This window comes from Pollicipes pollicipes, unplaced genomic scaffold (assembly GCF_011947565.3).
Source record: "Pollicipes pollicipes isolate AB1234 unplaced genomic scaffold, Ppol_2.1 Scaffold_1600;HRSCAF=1878_pilon_pilon_pilon, whole genome shotgun sequence".
Taxonomy (NCBI): Eukaryota; Metazoa; Arthropoda; class Thecostraca; order Pollicipedomorpha; family Pollicipedidae; genus Pollicipes; species Pollicipes pollicipes.
This window is the reverse complement of record NW_023595962.1, coordinates 8,790,826-8,812,054: the sequence shown is the minus strand read 5'-3', so window position 1 is coordinate 8,812,054 and position 21,229 is coordinate 8,790,826. Positions and strand designations below refer to the sequence as shown.

At 50.9% G+C, this 21,229-nt stretch overlaps 1 protein-coding gene across 8 annotated transcripts in view; it reads right to left on the bottom strand.

Annotated features, from left to right (window-relative positions):
• Window positions 1-21,229, bottom strand: part of slo (calcium-activated potassium channel slo) — a 97,558-nt gene that overhangs the window by 1,432 nt on the left and 74,897 nt on the right. For 7 of the 8 annotated variants that reach the window (XM_037226017.1, XM_037225933.1, XM_037226304.1 and 4 more), the window contains 12 exons: window positions 18,832-18,961; window positions 18,016-18,084; window positions 12,769-12,937; window positions 12,179-12,260; window positions 11,470-11,612; window positions 10,834-10,911; window positions 9,693-9,798; window positions 8,735-8,850; window positions 7,816-7,926; window positions 6,350-6,462; window positions 4,195-4,350; window positions 3,528-3,621 (listed from right to left, as the gene is read on the bottom strand). In XM_037226017.1, the coding sequence (XP_037081912.1) occupies window positions 3,528-3,621; window positions 4,195-4,350; window positions 6,350-6,462; window positions 7,816-7,926; window positions 8,735-8,850; window positions 9,693-9,798; window positions 10,834-10,911; window positions 11,470-11,612; window positions 12,179-12,260; window positions 12,769-12,937; window positions 18,016-18,084; window positions 18,832-18,961 (1,367 nt within the window). The remainder of the gene's footprint in view (window positions 1-3,527; window positions 3,622-4,194; window positions 4,351-6,349; window positions 6,463-7,815; window positions 7,927-8,734; window positions 8,851-9,692; window positions 9,799-10,833; window positions 10,912-11,469; window positions 11,613-12,178; window positions 12,261-12,768; window positions 12,938-18,015; window positions 18,085-18,831; window positions 18,962-21,229) is intronic. The other variant, XM_037226235.1, reaches the window with a different exon arrangement.

The window sequence follows — 21,229 nt, the reverse complement described above, 5'->3', positions numbered from 1 at the left end:
ACAAGTGGTCACACTTTCAAGCCTTCAAAACTTTCAGACTTTCAAACATTCAGAACTTTGCAATTTTCAAGGCTATTAAATTTACAAAACTTGTGAACTTCCAAAACCGTTAAATTTTCAAACTTTTCAGCTTTCAAAACCTGAATTTTAAAAACCTTAACCTTCAAAACTTTTAAGTTTCAAAACCTTTATACTTTCAAGGCTTTCAATTTCTAAAATATGTCAACCTAAGAACTTTCTACTTTCAAACGTTTTGAGCCTTTAAAACTTTCAGTATTCAAACTTTTAAAACTTGAAAGCTTTCAAAATGCTCAAACCTGCAAAACTTGAAAATTTTTAACACTTTCAAAACGTTTAAAGTTTTCAAAGCTTTCAAACTGTTTAAACTTTCAAGCTTTCAGAAGCTTTAAACGCTACAATATTTCAAATAAAGACACAATTTTTAGCCCGCCAGCTCGACAATTTTTGATCTGCATGAAATCGTGGGCTTCTGGCTGGGTCATGGGCAAGACCTTTTGGGCTTTTCCGGGTCAAACTTTTCTCAGGCAAAATAATGTATACTTTTCGCTATTCCGTAAGTTTTGAATCTCTCCAAAGCCAGATTATGCTGCTAAATGCAAAGCAGTCATGAAACAAACATATTTTTACAGGACGAGCATCGGTGACAGAAAACCTGTCGTGGACATGAGACACCAGAATACCAGATAACATAAATTAAACAGCTTTAAGCAATCATCTCACTGGAACATTTGAGAAAAACAACCCAATTTCTTAAAACTAGGGCCTGGTTTCATTAAGCAGCAGCTAGGCGGTCATTTTTATAAATACAACTTTGCGCTGCACTTGGTTGCTGTTGTGAGGGTGTGGAGCACCCAGCCTTTCTCGGTTTGCACAAAACCATGCCTGATAAATCGCAATCACTTAATAAAATTAATTAAACTCATGGGAGGCTGCGAGCCTTTCATTGCCCTACCTCCCCTCACATGTCAATACAGCCAGCAGTTATTGGCGTATAAAATGCGCAACAGTTGTCCAAAGTGGAAGTGGTGGCATAGAACTAGTCTATCTATGTCTGAAGAAAATGCAATTTGCGACCACAGTGTCAGGGCAATTACACAACACGGATTTCCTTACTACGATTGTGACTATTTTTCAAAGTGTTTTCTACGACGGATTGCGTCCCGTTTGATTTGTGAGCTTTTTCCACTATTGGGAGCCGCAGATAGTTTTTGAGAACAAATTTCAACATATGACGTCGATGAGGCATTTGATGAAGATCAAAAGATGCAGTCCAGAAGCCTTAATAACTAAGAGTTTTTGTAAACAATTTCTACAGTTTGTTTTTGGTTTTCGTGAAGTTTTTCTGCAGTATGCAGCAATTTGTCACGGTTTTGATGACATCGTTAAAGGTGAATGACGTCACTAGATGAACAAATATTCGTGGACAACATATTACTGCTATCTTTACTTTCAAGCCGTATCAAGCGGCGCGGCACTGGTTGTGGGATGGGGCGTGGACGGTAGTGAGAGAGAAATGTGAATAATTTCAAAGTTATTACGTGGGTTTTATGAGATGTGGTTGCATAATGTATCCACCTAAGAACATCAAACAATATGTAGGGCTCTGGTTCTTCAATGGGATTTCATTTGGCAGGCATCATTATGGCTATTGTGATGCAGTCAAAAAATAAATGAGTTTATGCACTGTACTGCACTGTACTGTAACTGTATGCACTGTAATGATCTGGCACCCCCAGTGAATTGAAGCATCCAGCATATTTTACTCATTATTGCAAAGAGCAAATTTATCTATTGATACATGCTTCTTTTTTTAATGGTCTGTGGTTTATTGATTTTAGGTAGAGTGACAATTTCTTTGGAGCATTTTCGTGCAATTTAATTTCTACCCTCTTATTTCTCATTTGTGGTTGAAAAACTCCTTTACCCTGCCTAATATCTACTTTGGTGCGTTCAAAATTCCATTGTGCAGGTACTGAGACGGCTGCACTCTGAACAACATCGCCGATGTTAGCCGAACAATGTTATGCATTAGATGACACTTGCGCTTCATTGTATGCACACTTGAATGTTCAGGTCTAAAAGTAAGGTGAAACGATAGAATGCATACTGCAGCAAATTAGTTATCGCGGGTTAATTGTGAAGCAGCATTGCAGCATAGCGGGATTTTGCGAGCTAGTGACTAGCTAGGCGGGGCAGGCTGGGCTGCGGGCTGATATTTTGGAGAAAGTTGCGGCTCTAGTTTCAAACTTTCAAAAGTTTCAAGCTCTCAAATCCTTCGCAGTTTCCAAACTTTCAGACTTTCGAATGTTTCAAACTTTCAACGGTCACAAGAGGCAGCGGATCTGTCGGCTTGATGGTCCAGCAAGGGAGCAACGGTTTGAAGCAAAAGCACGGCAGATCGCCCAGCGTTGCCCACTTGGAAGGCTGTTTTTACTCACGACCACCAGATGGAACAGCGTCACCGACTGTCAATAGTATGATAAGGCAGCCCCGCTGAATGAGTGGAGAGCGAAGACCTGGCCAAAGGGCGCCGCCGACTGTCAGTGGGGAGGGGAGTGGAAGAGGAGGATGGGGTTGGGGATAGATACACACGTTGACAACGGGGTTATGACTCGATTAAGGATTCACTTGTCTTCAATCACGATACATTTGTGGTTCAAATTATTAAAAATCTCTAGGTTTTTCCAAAAGCCACCTTGGTGAAAACATGCATACCCGATTAAACATTGCTATCTGCCCTGTAAATATCATGGTATAAATATGATCCGAAAAGCTCCAAAAAGTAAAAGCGGAGCTGTATGTTACGAACAGCTTTAACGAACGTTTCAAGCCTCGGCAGATGCTCGGATGCCGCTGAGTAAGAAACACGCGGCATACACACAGGATGCATTAACGATGACACCACAGCCGGGAAACCACTTCAGTGGTCGGTCTTGGAGTTTGGAGAGACTGCAGCCCGTTCATCCCCACTCGCTTGCAATTAGCACCGTTGGACCTTTGTTAGACTGTCCGTAAGTCTCAGCCCCACCAAGCCCTCGTTTCGGACACCAACGCACGCAGCCCAGATGGCTTCAAACAGCTCCCGAATGGACAGAGAATCTTGCGAGCCGTGTTGAGTCAAACGACCCACAATGAGTATCCGGCGAGCCGAGTGGGCCGTGAGTCACATTATCAGACGGTGGATTTCTGGAACTGCTATTGTTACATTCACTACTGTATTTTCGTACGAGTACTTCTGTTAGATACGCCAATAGACACTTTGTTAGACATTAGACACCGTGTTAGACACTTGACACCGTGTTAGACGCTAGGCACTATGTTAGATACTAGATGCCATGTTAGACACTGGACACCATGTTAGCCATTAGATGCCGTACTGGACACCATATACTCTGTAAGACACTAGGCGCCGAGTTAAACACTAGACACTGTATCAAACACTAGACACCGTGTTAGACACTAAACACCGCATCTAAACTCATTCTCCCGGCCCGAAGCCAACGCACCTGGTCGGTGGGGAGGATGGCAAAGTCACCGGGCGGATTCGTGATGACGTATCGCTTGGTGGACGCGTCCGGCGAGCTGTTCGTGTCACGGAATCTGCGCCAAACGGTCAGCAGGTCACAGCAGGCAGGTCAAACGGTCAGCAGGTCACACCAAGGTCAACCACCGCCGGCCGCGGGGGAGACGGCCAGGAATGCAGAGGTGGGAGCTTATGAAGTTTTTTTTCTCGAAAACTACCCCTTTCCAAACCAAAAACTGCCTCTACTTACCAACGGCGTCCAGCATATTTTGCGTTTCCCGGGTTTTAGGATACAATAAACGTATCAGTAAAATAACCGGGGTCAACGAAGTGTTGTGAAATGACAGAACGTCAACGTTATCAAGCTACGTTTGAATTTACGAAAAATTGCGTCATTGTGCGGTCACACATCATCACGCAAGCCGTCATGGAGCAACCGGACGGCAGGCTCCGGCTTCGGCTCCGTCTCTCTCTCTCTCTCTCTCTCTCTCTCTCTCTCTCTCTCTCTCTCTCTCTCTCTCTCTCTCTCTCTCTCTCTCTCTCTCTCTCTCTCTCTCTCTCTCTCTCTCTCTCTCTCTCTCTCTCTCTCTCTCTCTCTCTCTCTCTCTCTCTCTCTCTCTCTCTCTCTCTCTCTCTCTCTCTCTCCTCACCTGTAGAGGCCGATGCAGAGCATGCCGTACTGCTGCAGAGAGGCGGCGAACAGGTCGCCATACTGGCCTCCCTCGCCGAAGTGTGCCAGGGGCCCGTCGCACAGGCTGATCTGCCCCACGCGGCATCGGTCCCGGTTCGTCAGCGTGTCGGCCGTGCTGTCCGGCAAAAGGTGGACTGATAACTCCCCGCCGGACTCGCGAGCAAAGCAAACAGCCGACACTGCGAGGCTACGAGAAGTCACAAGAGCTGTGGGGTAGGGGGCGCGTGGAGAGCAGTTGACACTGGCTTTGTTTGCTTGGGTCGGAGCTTTTTCGGCCAGTCATCACCATTTCAGGGCTATGCAATGAAGGAGAAAGGTAACTGAAGGACGGCGTTGCGCGCACCTGGGGTCCATCCACCGAGGCTAGGCCCGCACATGGATCAAGAGTACGCACACATACACACACACACACACACACACACACACATATATATATATATATATATATATATATGTATATATATATATATATATATATATATATATATATATATATATATATATATAGGTGCGTGTCGAGAATGCGTTGCTTCATTTCACCGCGTTTCATAACAAATGTTTTTGGTAAATAGTTGCTGAAGAACCGGCACGGCCCTAGTGGAACGCAAAGCAGTCAATAACAGCAATCCATTAATCTGCCCCCTAACGGCGGTTTTCCAGTGCCCTTTTCGAAACCAGACATTGGAGTGTCACCAAGAAGAGCATATGTATGATTCGTGGCGTTTGACTCAGTCCAAACACCTGTCACCATTCAAACACCTGCCATCCCTGACGATGCATCGCATACTATCTAGGGACGTACACACGACTTCACAATGGCATGGGCACATCTCATGATTTTCCACACAAAAAAACTGAAAAACTGGACAAAAAACACTGGGCGTACACTCGCGCAATTTATTTCTTCTTGCAAAGAACATCGCCTGTTCCACCCATGTTTCATTGCATCGAACATCGATCATATCTGTGCGTGTCAACCTGGAGTTTTTAACTGCCAAGATTTGGTCAAGTGTAAATTAATAACTTTCAATTTGATAACGAGGAGGTGTTCTCGGGAGCTACTACGTGCATATGCCCCTGAAACTACCGCACCGGCCAGCGTTGGCGCATACAGCTGGCACAGCAACATTGCATAGCGCTGCTCAGCTGGGAAAGGGCGTCAGACTGAATCATTGGCCTGAAGACTTACGACATACTGACTCAAACCTGCCGGATTCCCAAAGCTGCCCAGTGAAACGGTGGAGCCCGGTGAGGACATTGGGACACAACGCAAGAATTGGTAGAGATTCGGCTTGTGTCTTCCACGGCACATACGCCGGAATACATGTTCCAGCCTTTCAGTTGTCTGACAATGATGTCAACCATCAGTTTTGACGCTCTTCCGTCGCAGCTGATGGTCTGTTTTTGCCACATTCATGATGGCGGATTTTTTTTTTTTTTTTAATCCGTTGACCGCACCTGCCGACCGTGGCGTAAAATAGAGGGACTCATCGTGTGCCCAACAACACCAAGGAGAAGTACCAGAACTACCACTTTTGGGTTTGCAGACACGCAATGTGCGGCTAGCAAAAGCACACGGCGTTTAAAGGGGATATTTTTGGCAAAGTGGCGGTTTCTGTTTGACGTTTAAAGATGGCTTTGAGAACAGAGCATTCACACAATAAAAAAATATCGGATTCTACGAGGCATTATAAAATTCTAGCTTAAATTGAACTCTGAAGTGAAAAATATGAAATAACATCGTGTTACATTCAAATGCACTCACTGACTACTGAAATGAAGTATAGTAACTACATGGTTCTATCTGTAGCACAATAACAGTCATGCAACAATTATCATGCAGATAACTGCTCTAAACGTTTTATTAGTTGACTGCCACAAAGCCTACCACGATTTACAACTTTCCTAATTAGGCATGGAAGCAAGACGTTTGTCCAGGTGGAGAATGTGTGAATGTCAAATCACGGGTCAACCTGCATTACACAATGTCCTCCGTCAGTCATCCACATCACAGTGATCCCGTGATCAGCAGCCTCCCGCGATGTCACCGCCCTCCCACCCATCACGGCGACCCCGGCGGCCTGTGCTGACCGGCACGGCTCCCTGTGACCGACCTGTAGCCGCCTCTCAGGCCGGCGCCCTCCGCCAGGATCAGCTCCAGCTCCGGTGTGGCGCCGCCGGTGATCAGGGACCGGATCAGCGTCAGCGCATTCTGGTTAAAGTACGTCTGAAACGCAGCATAGCGGCCCTCACTGCGGCTGGTCCGAGAAGCTCACAACCCGCAGATGACGGCCCTCACTGCGGCTGGTCCGAGAAGCTCACAACCCGCAGATAGCGGCCCTCACTGCGGCTGTTCCGAGAAGCTGGCGGCCCTCACCGCGGCTGGTCCGAGAAGCTGACAACCCGCAGATGGCGGCCGTCACTGCGGCTGGTCCGAGAAGCTGACAACCCGCATATAGCAGCCCTCACTGCGGCTGGTCCGAGAAGCTGACATCCCGAACATGGCTTGGAGCTGAAGCTCGCTGTACGTTATGGTTCGTTTCAGATGTCCAAAACATAATGATCGGTGTGCGGTTGTGCGTCTTCGTTCTCAGTACGATGTCTTCAGGCATGCCAGACGCAGTGTGCTAAAAAGGTCTGGCGAATGCCATATCAGCAGCAACGTGACGTACCCACATATTGGGCCAAGACAACGACGATGACTGAAAACAACGCTACGTTTCGAGTTTCGGAGAACAGAAGCATTCCAGATAAGCGCAAAATCCCATACAAATGGGTTTTAAGTCACGAGCCATCACACTTTAACATGAGATCTTCGTAAGTCGCAGGAACAGTGAGTTCTTAACTCAGCAGGACATGAGCACGACCCACATGAACATTAACACCACAGGGAACACTGCAACTGAAACGCAAGCGAGAATCTAGCATCTTTCGGGCTGCGCAAATGGAGTTAACATCTACGCCACGTACTTGGGGTAGGCGCTATGTACTTGGCTATCGTACTTGGCAATCACTTTAACTTGGCACTTTTGAAAGTCGACGAAGGTAGACACAGCTGCTTGGAATAAATCAGAAAGCCTAACGCTGACGAGATTCTTCCCACAGTGTCAATGGGAACCTGATGCATTCCAGGGGGACGATGTGTACGTAACGTGGAAGAGGAAAACCCACAGGATGAGGGTTACAGGAAAACGCGCAGAATTAGAGTCACAGGAAAACCCGGAGAGTAAGGGTCACAGGAAAACCCGCATAGTGAGGGTCAAGAGCTGACAGTCTGTGAATAGTGGAACACAGGGTCGCAGGTTGAGAAAATGGCTCAAGAGGGTTAATTCCACAGCCTCAACAGCCCAACATGCTGGGGTCAAACGCGGAACGCGTCGTGCCCTCAGTGGTCCACCACTGCGGCCGCAACGAGGTCAGGGTGCCGGAGGGTCACAAGGGTCCCGAGGTCACGGCGACCGGAGGATTACGGGGGTCACGACGTCACGTCGGTCGGAGGTCACAAGAGTCACGGCGGCCAGAGGGTCACAAGGTGCACGAGGTCACGACAGCCGGGTCACGAGGGTCACGGCGGCCGTACCGTGGACATGAGCGAGTCCAGCACGCTGACGGCGAAGGCGGTGCCGCAGGCGAAAGGCTGGGTCAGGTACAGCTCCGTGTCCGGGTCATCGTCGTCGTCCTGGTCCAGAAACTGCGGCGGAGCGGCAGGCCACGGTCAAGGCGCCGGCGGGAGCGGCGACTGCATCCCTCGCCAGACCCGTAGCTGACGTTGGAGGTATGGGTGCCACTGACACTGACACTGACGCTACACCTTATTCGGCAGAAGGGAGGTCGCAGTAACACGATCAAGTCCCGCGTGCCAAGGGTCAGGTGGCATAGCGAAGGGCAAGAAAGGCGCTACTTTGGCGCTACTTTGGACGGCAAGAAGCGACAACTGAGGCCTGACAGAGCAGCAAACGAGCAACTAAGCTCTTTTGTCGACTCAACAAATACTTTGCGCCTGTCGGTTTGACCGCAGCGGCATCCTGGCGGCGTCAAACCCCCCCCCCCCTTCGGAATGGGTGAGCGCCCCCCCCCCCCCTATGAGAGGGGGCGCCCCCCTTCAAGAGGGGGGTCATCCCTCTCCCGCAACGGGTCTACAACAAGGCTTTCGGCCCACAAGCTACCATGCCCAAACTCTCCTCGGTCCTACAGTGCGTGAGATCGTCTAGTATGTGCGGTGACGGCAGCATACCAATTCCAACGATTTAACCTGCGTTCTGTGTTTAAGTGTGCCTGCATGTTGTGAACAGTATCATGAAATCATGAAATCATGTACCATGAAATCATGAAATCATGTATCATGAAATCATGAAACGTAAAGTGCCACCCACCCAGTCACGTCCCTACGCAGGGCTGACGCTTGTTGCCCTAACAATGGTGCGGCCATTCGACACAGAGATCCCGTCACTTGACGGCCACATGTCATTCCCGCGGCCTGGCGCCCCCGGGCTGCCGACCTGGACGTTGGAGTCGTTGACAAGCTCAGTGATCATGGGGACGTTAACGCCGAACACGGAGCCACGCCGCTGAACGACGAGAGGACTGCTCGGCGGCGTCCGACTGCCACTCGGACCTGGTGGTGCGGGCGGACACAGGTCACCGTTAGACACACTCACAGTCAGACACAGGTCACAGTCAGACACAGGTCACTGGAGGAAACAGCTCGGGTCTTGCAGTGCAGTGAGACACAGATCACAAAGACGGCGCAGGTGAATCCGGCGGTACAACCAATCACACGTCACCAGTGAACACAGCGGCACGCAAGCAAGGAAACCAACAGAAACGAACAGAATGGCCCAGGTTTAGCATTTAGGGTGCATAACATGTTATTTTATTCAGATCATAGAGCTAGGATAGGGGAGCCCTGCTGCCGGCATTTGACCAGCCCAGCAGGCCAGCTGAAGCGTAACATCATGATTGGGGTGTGTGCCAAATAAGGGATCAATTATCAACTGAGAAGCACTGCCGCGGAAAGTTCAGACTCGAGTGGGCTGTCCTGCGGACCGTGCTCCTCGCCATCCAAGCATGTGGAGCTGGACCTTTTGGCAAGCTGCCAACCATTTGGCACGGCAGACCGGACAGAAGGGGATTGACAAGCGCTTAAGCGTCGACGGGCGGCACAAATAGTTGTTGTTCCTGTCGGATGCAAGGTAGCTATACGGGTGATTTGGGGGGTATTTCATCTACAATGCTCAGCCTTCAATGCTCAATTTACATTGCTTAGTCTATCTCCTGAAAAATGGCACGTATTTACGACTAAAATTGACAACTGCTATGGAACAGTCTAGCCGCGTGCTGGCTTCACATAACTTCCTCGGAGAGCAGGCTTCCGATGCGTGTTCAGAGGCGATCGCGACAAGCCGTCCAGGTGCCCCCTCCCCCTCCCTTCCCCCCCCCTCCCCCCGCGCCACTTACTCTGGCTGAAGACACCAATCGTGTCATCGAACGTCATGGCCTTGATGTTGAGGGAGGCGAGGATTGCCTCCTTATCCGCCAGAGTCGGGTCGTCATGACCTGGCACCTGGCCAAGGTCAGCAGAGGTCAGCGGAGGTCAGCGGAGGTCAGCTCCCCGGGCGGTGGCTCAGGTCAGGCGGGTGTGACGTCAGCATGGCGTGACGTGACGTTGCGCCGGACACGGCATCAATGTTTGCACAGGCGTGCGTGGCGATCCACAGGCAAACATCGACGTCGAATTTCAGAATCGTTCAATTCAATTCAATCAGTCGACGTTCAATTTCAGCATCAGCAGCATCAGAACGATGGATTCTCGTCTGGTCTGAATTGATGGAAAATCAGTTCACGGCAGTATACTTGGTCAAGAGAACAGATCAGTTTATTCAGAGAAGAAATAGCGTCGCCGGTTAAAGAGTGTTCCACATTTGTACGGAGGTTTTAACTGAAATAGCCATCTTGAAGATCATTTGGTGCAGCTCACAGCCCTGGCCTTGTTAAGACCTAAAACTTTCTAGAGTCTGAGCTATGCGCCCCAGAAGATGTACAGACTACATCGTGCAGACTATTTCAAGATCCCCTAGGCATCCATGATATCATCATTACGTCATTCTAATCCTGTGATTCCACTGGGTACGCGGCGATCTGGGCTAAGAAAGCATAATTATCGAGTCGTTCATATCTGGCGTTCGTGAGAGCAACTTCCTGGTATAACGGCCGTCCATTGACACTCATTCAATGTTGTGCAAGGTGCGATGACGCAATCAACTAATGACATACTGAGGAGAGTATTTACCAAACAGAAAATTGCGCTGTCTAGAGGAGTCTTTGCCACTTAAAAATGTATCCATAGTCATAAGCGAGCTTACTTCATCATATCTGATGTTTGCTTCAATATCTACAAATGCGGGGGGTTCCAGATATGTGGAGCGAGCATCCCAGATCACACCAACTTAACTAGATCAGCTCAGCTAAGTTCGATCGGCATAAATGCAGGTGCATACTCAGCCCAGTGCAGATAACCAGCAAAGTCGGCAATGCGCGCTGAGCCGGCGCGGGCTGTCCTGACTCTGTGGTCCGGTGCCGGCAGGGTCTGCCCTCTCACCTTGGCCGACAAGATGACGCACATGTCGCAGAGGTTGACGTTCACCGCTCTGAGGTCGGCCCTGCTCAGCGGAGATCCCTGAAGCAGCGGCGTCGGGTGTGATCCGGGCCATGACCGCGCGCAGCAGGGCGGGAGAAGCATTGGCGCGCGCTGTGACGGACTTGTGAACGGACGTTTGCCGACCGCTTCGTGACGGAAACTACGTCACGTCTCATGATGCAACGCGTTACACGGTCGTTAAAGCGATGGCCCAGCTAAAGCCGGCCAGGTGCTGGCTGTGTTCGGCCCTGCCCTGAGGGCTAGTGGTGGGGTCAGTGGCGCGCTGCCCCCCCCCCCCCCCCCCTGTTCCGTTAAGATTCAGATCCCAGGTCCCGCGAGCCGACAACTGAGACAGCATGTAACAAGCGGCCATCAAAATCTAATCTGATTAGTGGGCATCTAGCCGGCGCTAGATGACCCCAAACTGACGTTACACTTTGCTGAGAAAACATGGCATCACACTCAGTTTTGCTGGTTCACAAAATGAACCCAATACTTGAGGACACTGCCCGGATGTCATATTTGTCACTACGGCTTTGGTCTTTGACCTGCAAACGACCAACTGGACAGGGCACTGGGCGCGGCCGTGGCACTGACGTTCAGTATGGAGAGTTTGGGCAGGTTCTGCAGGTTCTTCCAGTCCCGTCGGACGTAGTCCACAGAGCCCACGATCACCACGTGCTTCAGCTCGTGGTAGTGAAAGTTGGAGGCGCGCAGCGGCATCACCAGGTTACGGAGGCCTGCCGGCGTACGGAGACATCATGTCGGACTCGCTGACAGAGCGACACCTTGGAGACTTGCAGGAGGCTCGGAGGCACGCAGCGGCAGCACCGGAGATCGGACCAGGCTGGCCCCACCCAGCGGGAGCGCGGAGCACGGCTGTTCTGAGCACTCAGTGCTGGGGAGCACCGCTCGCAGCTGAGACACTGGGGCGAGCTGGGGTGAGTTGCTCACCCGGCAGAGGGCCGTGAGGAACTCACACCATTGGAGGCGAGCCCGTCTCATTCACGCTCTCGGGTGACTCGAACACAGCGGTCACATATCAGTCAAGATGAAGCCCTGTTCATAGATTAGAGATGCGAACAAGTCACCCATCAGTGAGAAATGACGTCATAAAGAGCACGCTGAGAGCAGAGCTGGCCGCAGGGCGGCGGCGGCGGCGTGCGCCGGTCTCACCGATCTCACTGGATCTCACCAATCTTACCGGACCCAAAGATCTCACTGATCTTATCGGATCTTATCAGATTTTTACGGATCTGACCGGTTTCACCGGTCCTGCCGGATTTCACCGGACGCAGACTCTCACCGATGAGGGGCGAGTCGGGGTCGGCGAACAGACAGACCACCACATGGCCGTTGAGCACTGTCATCGCCGCCTGGTTCCGATCCTGCGAGGTCAGAGGTCAAGGCCAAGGCCCAGTGATGAGTGGTCACACCGGTGGACAAGTAAGGCCTCATCAACCGAGGCAGAGGCATTGACTGAACCGGCTATGGACAGATACATTTTTATTTTGTGAAGTTAATTCTCGGAGCAAATCACCATGGGTCGTTGTTCAATTGCCACAAAGTTTATGGCCAAGCCCATGCCCAATACCTCGCTCCCATAACTTTGGGCCTCGGTGTGCTGGGTGAGGGGGATGACCATAAACACTGAGTGCATATCATACAAAAGCATGCCAACCCATTGGTGCACTGCCAGCATGAATCCAGTCAACCAACGTTGTGATTTCTAGCCGATTGGTCGGCGCCCACCAAACGAGTACATCACCGTGCAACCCACCGGCATGCCGGCTCCCCGTCGGCCAATCAGCGACTGGCCCTCTAGCGCGTCGGCCAATCAGCGACTGGCCTCTAGAATGTTCTGGCGCCGCCATTGGACGACAGCGCTGAACGTACCAGCATGCAGTCCTCCATGGACCGGGCTGGACACCAGTGGAACATGCCCGTGCTGTCGTACTTCATCTCCGTCTTCTCGAAGTCGAAGTCCTTGGACTGGTCGTCGGCGATGCCGGACTGGATGCCGCCGGGGCCGGCGTTGGCGCCGCTGGCGGCTCGCGACGCCGGGCTGAGGTCAAAGTTCGTGACACAGGTCACGTCAGGGGTCAGGCTATAAGTAAGATGTCACGTCAGAGGTCAGACCATAGGTCAGAGTTCATGCCAGAGGCCATGCCAGTAATCAGGGTACAGGTTAGAGGTCATGCAGAGGTCAGAAGTCATGCCAAAGGTCAGACTACGTTTAAGAGGACATGTCAGGGGTTTGGGTACAGGTCAGAGGTCAGGCTACATGTCAGAGGTCATGCAGAGTTCAGGCTTTAGGTCAGAGGTCATTTAACAGGTCATGGGGAAGTACGCAGGTCAGATTGGAGGCAACAGATTCGATCTAGGGCACAAGCTAGAGGTCACGTATCGAATGCCACAGATGATGATCACCAGTCAGGATGGATATATGACACAGGTTACATGCCAGAGGAAACATCAGCGACCAGAGTTAAGATTACAGGTCACGAGAAGCCTCTGGCAGAACGTTACACGTCTAAGGGATGATCACAACCCAAAGGCAGGTTACAAGTAGTGCACTGGTCACGGGCCAAGGCGAATATACATCAGAGCACAGCCCCAGGTTTCCAGGTCAAGGAACTGCCAGAGGTGGCGGCACCGAGATGAGCATAACACCACCAGTAGGAAAGAGCACACCGCATGTTTGGGTCAACTTCCTCATCAGAAAAAAGCAGTACCGCAGGGAACATCAGCAACACCCATCATCTCTGAACGTAACACACAAAACAGCCCTGAATAACAAGCTTCCGAACAGGCATTGAATAACGAACATCAGACAACCATTCAGATGTCGAAATACAACACCTAACCCTCAACTACCAGGGACAAGATGGTCCATCTCCAAGTTTTGGAGAGAACTTCCGAACAGTGTCAGGGTAAGTCCCGCCAGAAGGTGTGTCCTTTATGCTGACTTAAATCCGTTTGAGCGATGGTGAGGAGACACAACTTCCGTGCAGAAAGTCGCGTCTCCAAACAGTTGGATTGACATATAGTCCGTCCTTTTGTTAACCCATTATGTCGATGGTGAGGAGACATGACTTCCATGTGGCATGTGAATCTTAAGAGCAGACCTGATCTGGGTGGTGCCCTGATCTGATCTGGTGACCTGATCTGGGTGGTGACCTGATCTGGGTGGCGACCTGATCTGGGTGGTGACCTGATCTGGGTGGTGACATGATTTGGGTGGTGACCTGCTCTGGGTGGTGACCTGAGCTGGGAGGTGACCTGATCTAATCTGGTGACCTGATCTGGGTCCGATCTCCTGATCTGATCTGGTGACCCGACCGGGACTTCATAGAACGCCGGCCCTTGGCATGCGCTGATGTCATAATATGATAATGAAGCGCCAGAATGCGGTAGCTAATGGTGTCACCGATTAACCTGTTCAACAAATATCGCGAAAATTAGCATGCCCGGTGTTCCAAACTTACAGGACAATTTCCTTTATTAACAAATGACTTAACTACAGCTTTATGTGGTTTACTGACTTCAGGCATTTAGCAGGATCTGTGGCGACAACCATCACGTGACGGATGTAAACTTAAACGCATTTGACCAAGGTCATCTGCTGACGCTTGATTTTCCAACCTGCGATTAGCGTATAGGTTAGATCCTGAGCTTCCAGGGGTATAGGGTTATTTAACTCCCTGGCGGTCGCGGGAGGCGAAATACCCCAAGTGTGTTTTTTTTTAAGGTCGTTTAGAGCAATGTCTTCCACGCAATTGGAAACACACATTTGGGTATACCGATAGGGAAACGAAGGATTTCAAAGGATGATAAGAACATGCGCATCGCCCGAAGGCCATAACACCTCTTTCCCTGTTGCTACCGAGCGCTGATTTGTCGGTCCTCGCCACTGCTGAACGCTCCTGACAGCAGATGACGCTACGCCATTTCAATCATTTCGGTAAGGAGCTATCCATACGTTACGTTACGCATGGAGAGACATGCTACGTTACGTATGTCAGCGGACAATCATTCGGTGAGCACAGCAAACGTATTTGCATGACCGTACTTTCAGCATCACACGAGCTTTAACACTATGCGTATGTTTGCTCACTCCTCCATTCGAATCGCCTTGAACGGGTCCCGAACGAACACCTCGTAATGCACGGTACAGGTCTGTGCATTACAAATATATATATATATATATATATATATATATATATATATATATATATATATAAGATTCGTGCGACGTGCGATGCAATTCACAACTTAGCAAAGCAACTTTTCAGCGCAGGTGCGGGATCATTTACAATTCCAATTCAGGCCTTCTAAATGCTGTCCAGCCGGCGTCCGATGCTGACCAGCGACCTCACATAATGCGGCAGGTGCCAAGCCGTAGTGGGAACCCGGGCATGCCACTGACCTTGTGACCTAGTGGCCCGCTAGGTCTGTGAGGATGCGAGGCTCACCGGCGCAGTACCCTTTCTCACACAGACCAAATAATCAATGGCTTCAACATAGCAATTAATTATTGGGCCCATGTGTCTGCCTGTCTGTAGAACCTCATTTTGGCGCAACACCTTACCAACTTATCCAACGCAACGCTTCCTAAAGGATTTGTGAACACCATTTATGTTCTACTGACGACCACTCGGGCTGTCAATCCTACCCATCCCGGCCGAGCGCGGAGATCCACCCGGCTACTCCCTGTCGCGCGAAAAGGTCCCAAAAAGATCAAGAACGTCATTCCAAAAAGGTCCCGCGGCGTCCTGGATGAGCATAGAACACGGTACGCAATAGTCATGGTCTCTTTAATCCGAAAATTATCTAATCTAACGTTATTTGGGCACTCAGCAATCTGTACACTAACCTCCAAAATCAGTTTGGGAGTCGATCAGTTTGAACCGCGATGATCGGTTAGTTGCCGGGCGGTGCGTGCTCCAGTACAGATGCTGATATCGTCTGCCCATACTGACACTGCGAATGGGGCTACGCTGACCAATCCACGCCACCATTGCAGATGGAGTGTGCGTGCGTGCTTGCGTGCATGCGTGCGTGTACTCGTATGCACCGTGCCCGCATGCAGTCCTTAAATAGCGCTTCCAACTTCCGATGCGGCAAAACCGCTTCCAAATTCGGTGCCGTTTCACTGCTCGGCATTCACGAGCCATTTTCGTCATGCAACAATGCGCTCGTTTTCCGCACGAGCTCGAGCTATTTCAACGCTTACGCACCGTGGAAATATGGCGCAACAGGACAGAACACGCACTAATTTCGGCACGGTTCAAGCCATTGCAGCAGCCAAGCAAGTCGCTTTGACATGGAGGAACTTTCGACAGCATGCTTGGACATTGACTGGCTAAGAAATATAATTTCATTGATTTAGCGACACAAACGAACACATGGCACGTCGAGATGTTCATAATGCGTCTATTTTAAAGACGCCGAAAGTCTAAAAGCTGGATTGCGTGCGCGACATGAAGTGGGTGGTACGGCGAGAACAGCCCACAGGCATCAGGCGTGACACGAAGGCCGCGTGTCCAATAGTACGATTCCGTGTATGACGTAATCACGTTTCAATCCAACGGCTTGTTCTGACAGCGTCATTGGTGTTTGCTGCACAGACCCAAGTCAGTGCGTGACAGTGCTTGCCGTGCCAGACGTAGGCACACCAAACACATCACGTGACTAAACAAGTCAAGGGAACGAACCAACCTAACAATGTTCGCAATACAGCATGGCAAAATGTAAAGCATGGATGATGTTTCAAAATGCAAAACAGGGCTGAACAGCGAACCTGTAAAAGCTGTTGCACTTTTGCTCCCGATAGCCGTGGCGATCTGTTTTCATTTTAAGGGAATGCGACGCACGTCGTCGCGTATCCTGTTATGGATATTAGCGCTATGAATCTTCCTGGATTTCAGCCCGGGCCCCAAAGTGGGAGCCGAGGGTGCCTACCACTTGGCTATCGCACCTTGCCTCCGCTGTCGTGAGGTTTTGCAATATTGTCGGTAACATCAGAGTGCGATGGTCGGTAACCTCAGTGTGATGGACACATCACGTGTCCAAGACGCCAATGAAATATGCCAGCGTAAGAACTGGGTGGCTGACTAAGAATACGTCCGGTTCTGGTTCTTCGCAAGCGACTAGAGCGGTTCGCAGCTTGTATAGGACTAAAAGTGTCATTCCGGTATCCTAAATTAATTTATATATGAATACACTAGATATGATATTTAGCGTCATTTGTAGTGTATTATAGCACTAAGTGAATGCAATTTATGGCATTTATGTGATGGCACCACATATCATTTAGTGCCATAAACCCTTAAAAACCGGGCAACTTTTACAGGGTTCGCCAAGGACTCGGGCACAGTGTCATAAAATGAAATATCGATTTTCCGTACTGTTGGTTCGTGTAGTACTGAATCATACACCAAGAAGAATAAGCTTCAACCAATACGTCCTTCTCATCAATGGCTTAAAAGCCGGCCAGGTCGAAAATGGGTCGGGCCAAATCGGTTTGTTTCTTGTTCGTATGTTCACACGACGCAATTCAGAGACACGGAAGTTCCTGTCTTCGTTTTATGAAATAGGTCTAGGTAAGAGTCGGACTGGAGAACTAACGATGAAACTGATCAGATCAAAAGAACGAACCCGCCCGCTGGTCGCGCCGGGAGGGGATGAGCGCGACAAAAGAGGAACGACGCCCAGCAGCACGAGGCCGGGTCCGATCCAGTCCCACCAGCGGACGTGCCCGAGCGAACGTGGCCCAGCGCACATGACCTAGCGGACGTGACCCAGCGGACGTGACCCAGCGGACGTGGCTCAGTGGAAGTGACCTAGCGGACGTGACCTAGCGGCGCCCTCGGGAAGAGCATGCATGGAACTGAACCAGGCGTCCGGAAGTAGCGGAACGGCTCAGATGTTGCATGTCTGCTGGTTCACTGCGCCGATTTGGCAGCCTGCCAACCCGACGCATGAACCTGGTAAGCTACTGGCTGCGAAGATGAGGTTGATCATGCAGTGGTCAGCACCGCAGCCTCTCCAGCTATCTCTAAGTTACAGGGTTCACAGCTAGCTACCACACAGAGATACTGGGAGAGAGTCACGCAAATACGCTACGACTGCGGTGCGCACAGCAGCTTTTTCACTTCATAGGCGAGAGGAAGCGCCTGGTATCCGGTGGGAGGCGTCTCCTCCGGCAGTCTGTAAAACGCGGTCACACGCCTCATGAGCGGCACACCCGAGCGTCCAACGGCCAACGCTTGGACAGGAGACACCCGCGGTCCGGACCCTCCGCCCAGCTCATCGGCTCACTACCCGAGGCACAGCCCGCGAGGACTCAGTCATTGCTAACGCCGCGTTGGGTCTAACCGCAGTTGTATTGCTTCTCTAGGGGTTAGTCAATGATCGCATACTTAGACAGGTGTTTAGAGCTATACGCACACTTTGCCTGGGATGAAGGCAATATTCTCATGTATGCAAGCTGTCAACGTGCACCGACAACGAGCCAGACCCCACATTGCGAATATTATTGAAGGGAAATAAAAAAGCTCCAAAGACTTGTCAGAGACCAGAAGTAAAGAGGAGACCAAACACAAGAAAAAAATTGCAGGTCCTTTCGAACAGTTGTGTGAACACCCAGTCCCGACAATCCACACAGAGGAACATACACACACATCCCAGTATATAGCAAAAGGTGCCGTGCACAGAGTAGACCACTCCACATTTTCACGTACTCCACGAGCACTATCGTCTGCAAATCCCTCCTTATGGAAGGTATCCTTCCAGCACAGACCTAGAGTGAAGTAACCCCCCCCCCCCCCCCCCGGTGCGCGTCGAATGCACCGTTCAACAAAACATTAGAGTCATGATCGCTGTGTTGTTGGCTAGCCGTCGTAGGCGGGCTCCCCTACAGCCAGGAGCGGCGCGAGGACCACGGTCCCTCCTCACCTGTTGTAGGCGGGCCCATCCGGACTCAGATCCGTGGAGCTCTTGCCCAGCTTCGTCATCTGCCGGGCAGCGCTCAGGAGCCCGCTGCTGGGCGACTTGACCGGCTCCGAGCCGCTGCTGGTCAGCGCCACTGAAACACCGCCCACAGATGCTCACCCCAGCCCGCCCACCTCTAGGTCAGGCTCCCCACGACCTTCCGGCCCTCTCTGCTCACATGGGAATCGTGGTGTTGTGACGCCTTCCGCTCGTCCCTGCTCATTCCGTGGCACGCTTCCGGGAAGCCTTCAGACCATCCCTGCTCACCCCTACGTTAGACTCGCGTGAAGCCTTCCGCTTGTCCCTGCCCACCCTTATGTTAGGCTCCCGTGAAGCCTTCCGCTCGTCCCTGCCCACCCCTATGTTAGGGCTCCCGCGAAACCTTCCGCTTGTCCCTACCCACCCCTATGTTAGGCTCCCGTGAAGCCTTCCGCTTGTCCCTACCCACCCCTATGTTAGACTCGCGTGAAGCCTTCCGATTGCCCCTGCCCACCCCTATGTTAGGCTCCCGTGAAGCCTCCCGCTCGTCCCTGCCCACCCCTATGTTAGGCTCCCGCGAAGCCTTCCGCTCGTCTCTGCCCACTCCTACGTTAGGCTCCCGCGAAGCCTCCCGCTCGTCCCTGCCCACCCCTATGTTAGGCTCCCGCGAAGCCTCCCGCTCGTCCCTGCCCACCCCTATGTTAGGCTCCCGTGAAGCCTCCCGCTCGTCCCTGCCCACCCCTATGTTAGGCTCCCACGAAGCCTCCAGACCGTTCCTGCCCATCCCTCCACAAGGCTCCTGCGAAGCCCCCAGCCCGTCCCTGCCCACCTGCATGTCAGGCTCCCGCGAAGCTTTTCGACCGTCCCTACCCACCCCTATATAGGGATCTCGCGCAGCCTTTCGTCCGTCCCTACCTAAGCAACCACCCTTAAGCCAGGCTCCCGCGAGGTAACCCACGCGATCCTACCCACCACTAAATTAGGCTTCCGTGATCCCCCAGACCATCTCCGCCCCTACCCACCTTATGTTGGGCTCCCGCGAAGCATCCCCCACATTCGCGCACCTCTGTACCACGGCCCCACGAAGTCTTCCGCCCGTACTTGCCATGTCATGCAGCTACGAAACGCCATCTGCTACTGCTGCGATGGTCGTCACTGATTTTCTATAACGTTATGCGATTTTTGATAGATATAGACACGCTCGGCATTTTCTTGTAATTGTGTAAATACCCCGTTCTGTAACCACTTGCCCAAGTTCATTCGTTTGAGTCCCTCAGACCACCCTGCCTCATTTCTCCTCGCTGCGTACTGACCAGAATAGGTAAGTGTACGGATGCTCCGAGTTTGCCAACTTTGTTCTTTGTTGCGAAGAGATCTCCGTTCGCTTTGCATACCATCGGTCCATGAGCATCAGAGCCAATTTGTATCGGTCTCACTCGGAAGATCAGAAGGACCACCATACTCCGCACAGCCGACAGACCGACCTGTGACGCGGGTACCGGCCAACATATATATATATATATATATATATATATATATATATAGTTATTTATTCATTTAAATAGAACATTACATTATTTTTACGTATGCAGTTTATTTCGCTGTGATGTGATCAAGCCATTTTGGCAGAGGCCCTTTAATATCAACTTGGTTGATGACATGAGCTATTAACTGATGTGCAGCGAGTTGTTATGTATTTTAACAGGTGTGTAAAACCACAATATCAAAGCCTCAGGCAACGTCACAACCGGGATTACTTCTGACAGCTGTTTTTTTTAGCATTGTTTTCATTGAGTTTCTCCATGACGTTTTAAAGTCTTTTACATTGGGGCACCGAACGTACTCCCAAGTTCAGGTGGGGATTTGGGTGGGGTGGGGGAGTGATAGCCATTTCTGATTACCTATTCTCCCCCGCCCCCCCCCCCCCCCCTCCTCGAATCTTGCACCGCAGTTCCTGCGACATGCAGCCACGCTCTGTATTTTGGAGTCTGTCTGCCTTCAAATCAAGGACATCGTGTTTTAGCAGGCCCAGCCATGTTTGGAAGCTCGCGGAAGGTCACAGAAGCTCGCGGAAGGTCGCAGAAGGTCGCGGAAGCCCACGGAAGCTCTGACTGTTTCGTAGACAAAGGTGCTGGAGCTAAGATGTCCAGTCCAGTGAAAAGTTAACATGGGATATATTACCTCAAATAAAGCATGCGAGTGAGAAGCAGCATGCAGGGAGATAGTAAAACTAAAACCACGTTATCTTTTTTGGAATACACTTTACCCCCAAATGATCCTAAGAAAAGTTGTTCAGTGCATTAGCGAGGAACATAAGTCACACAGATAAGACAGTCGAATTAGCCTTATTCCTCGGAAAAACATATCATCATTCTCTATTCTC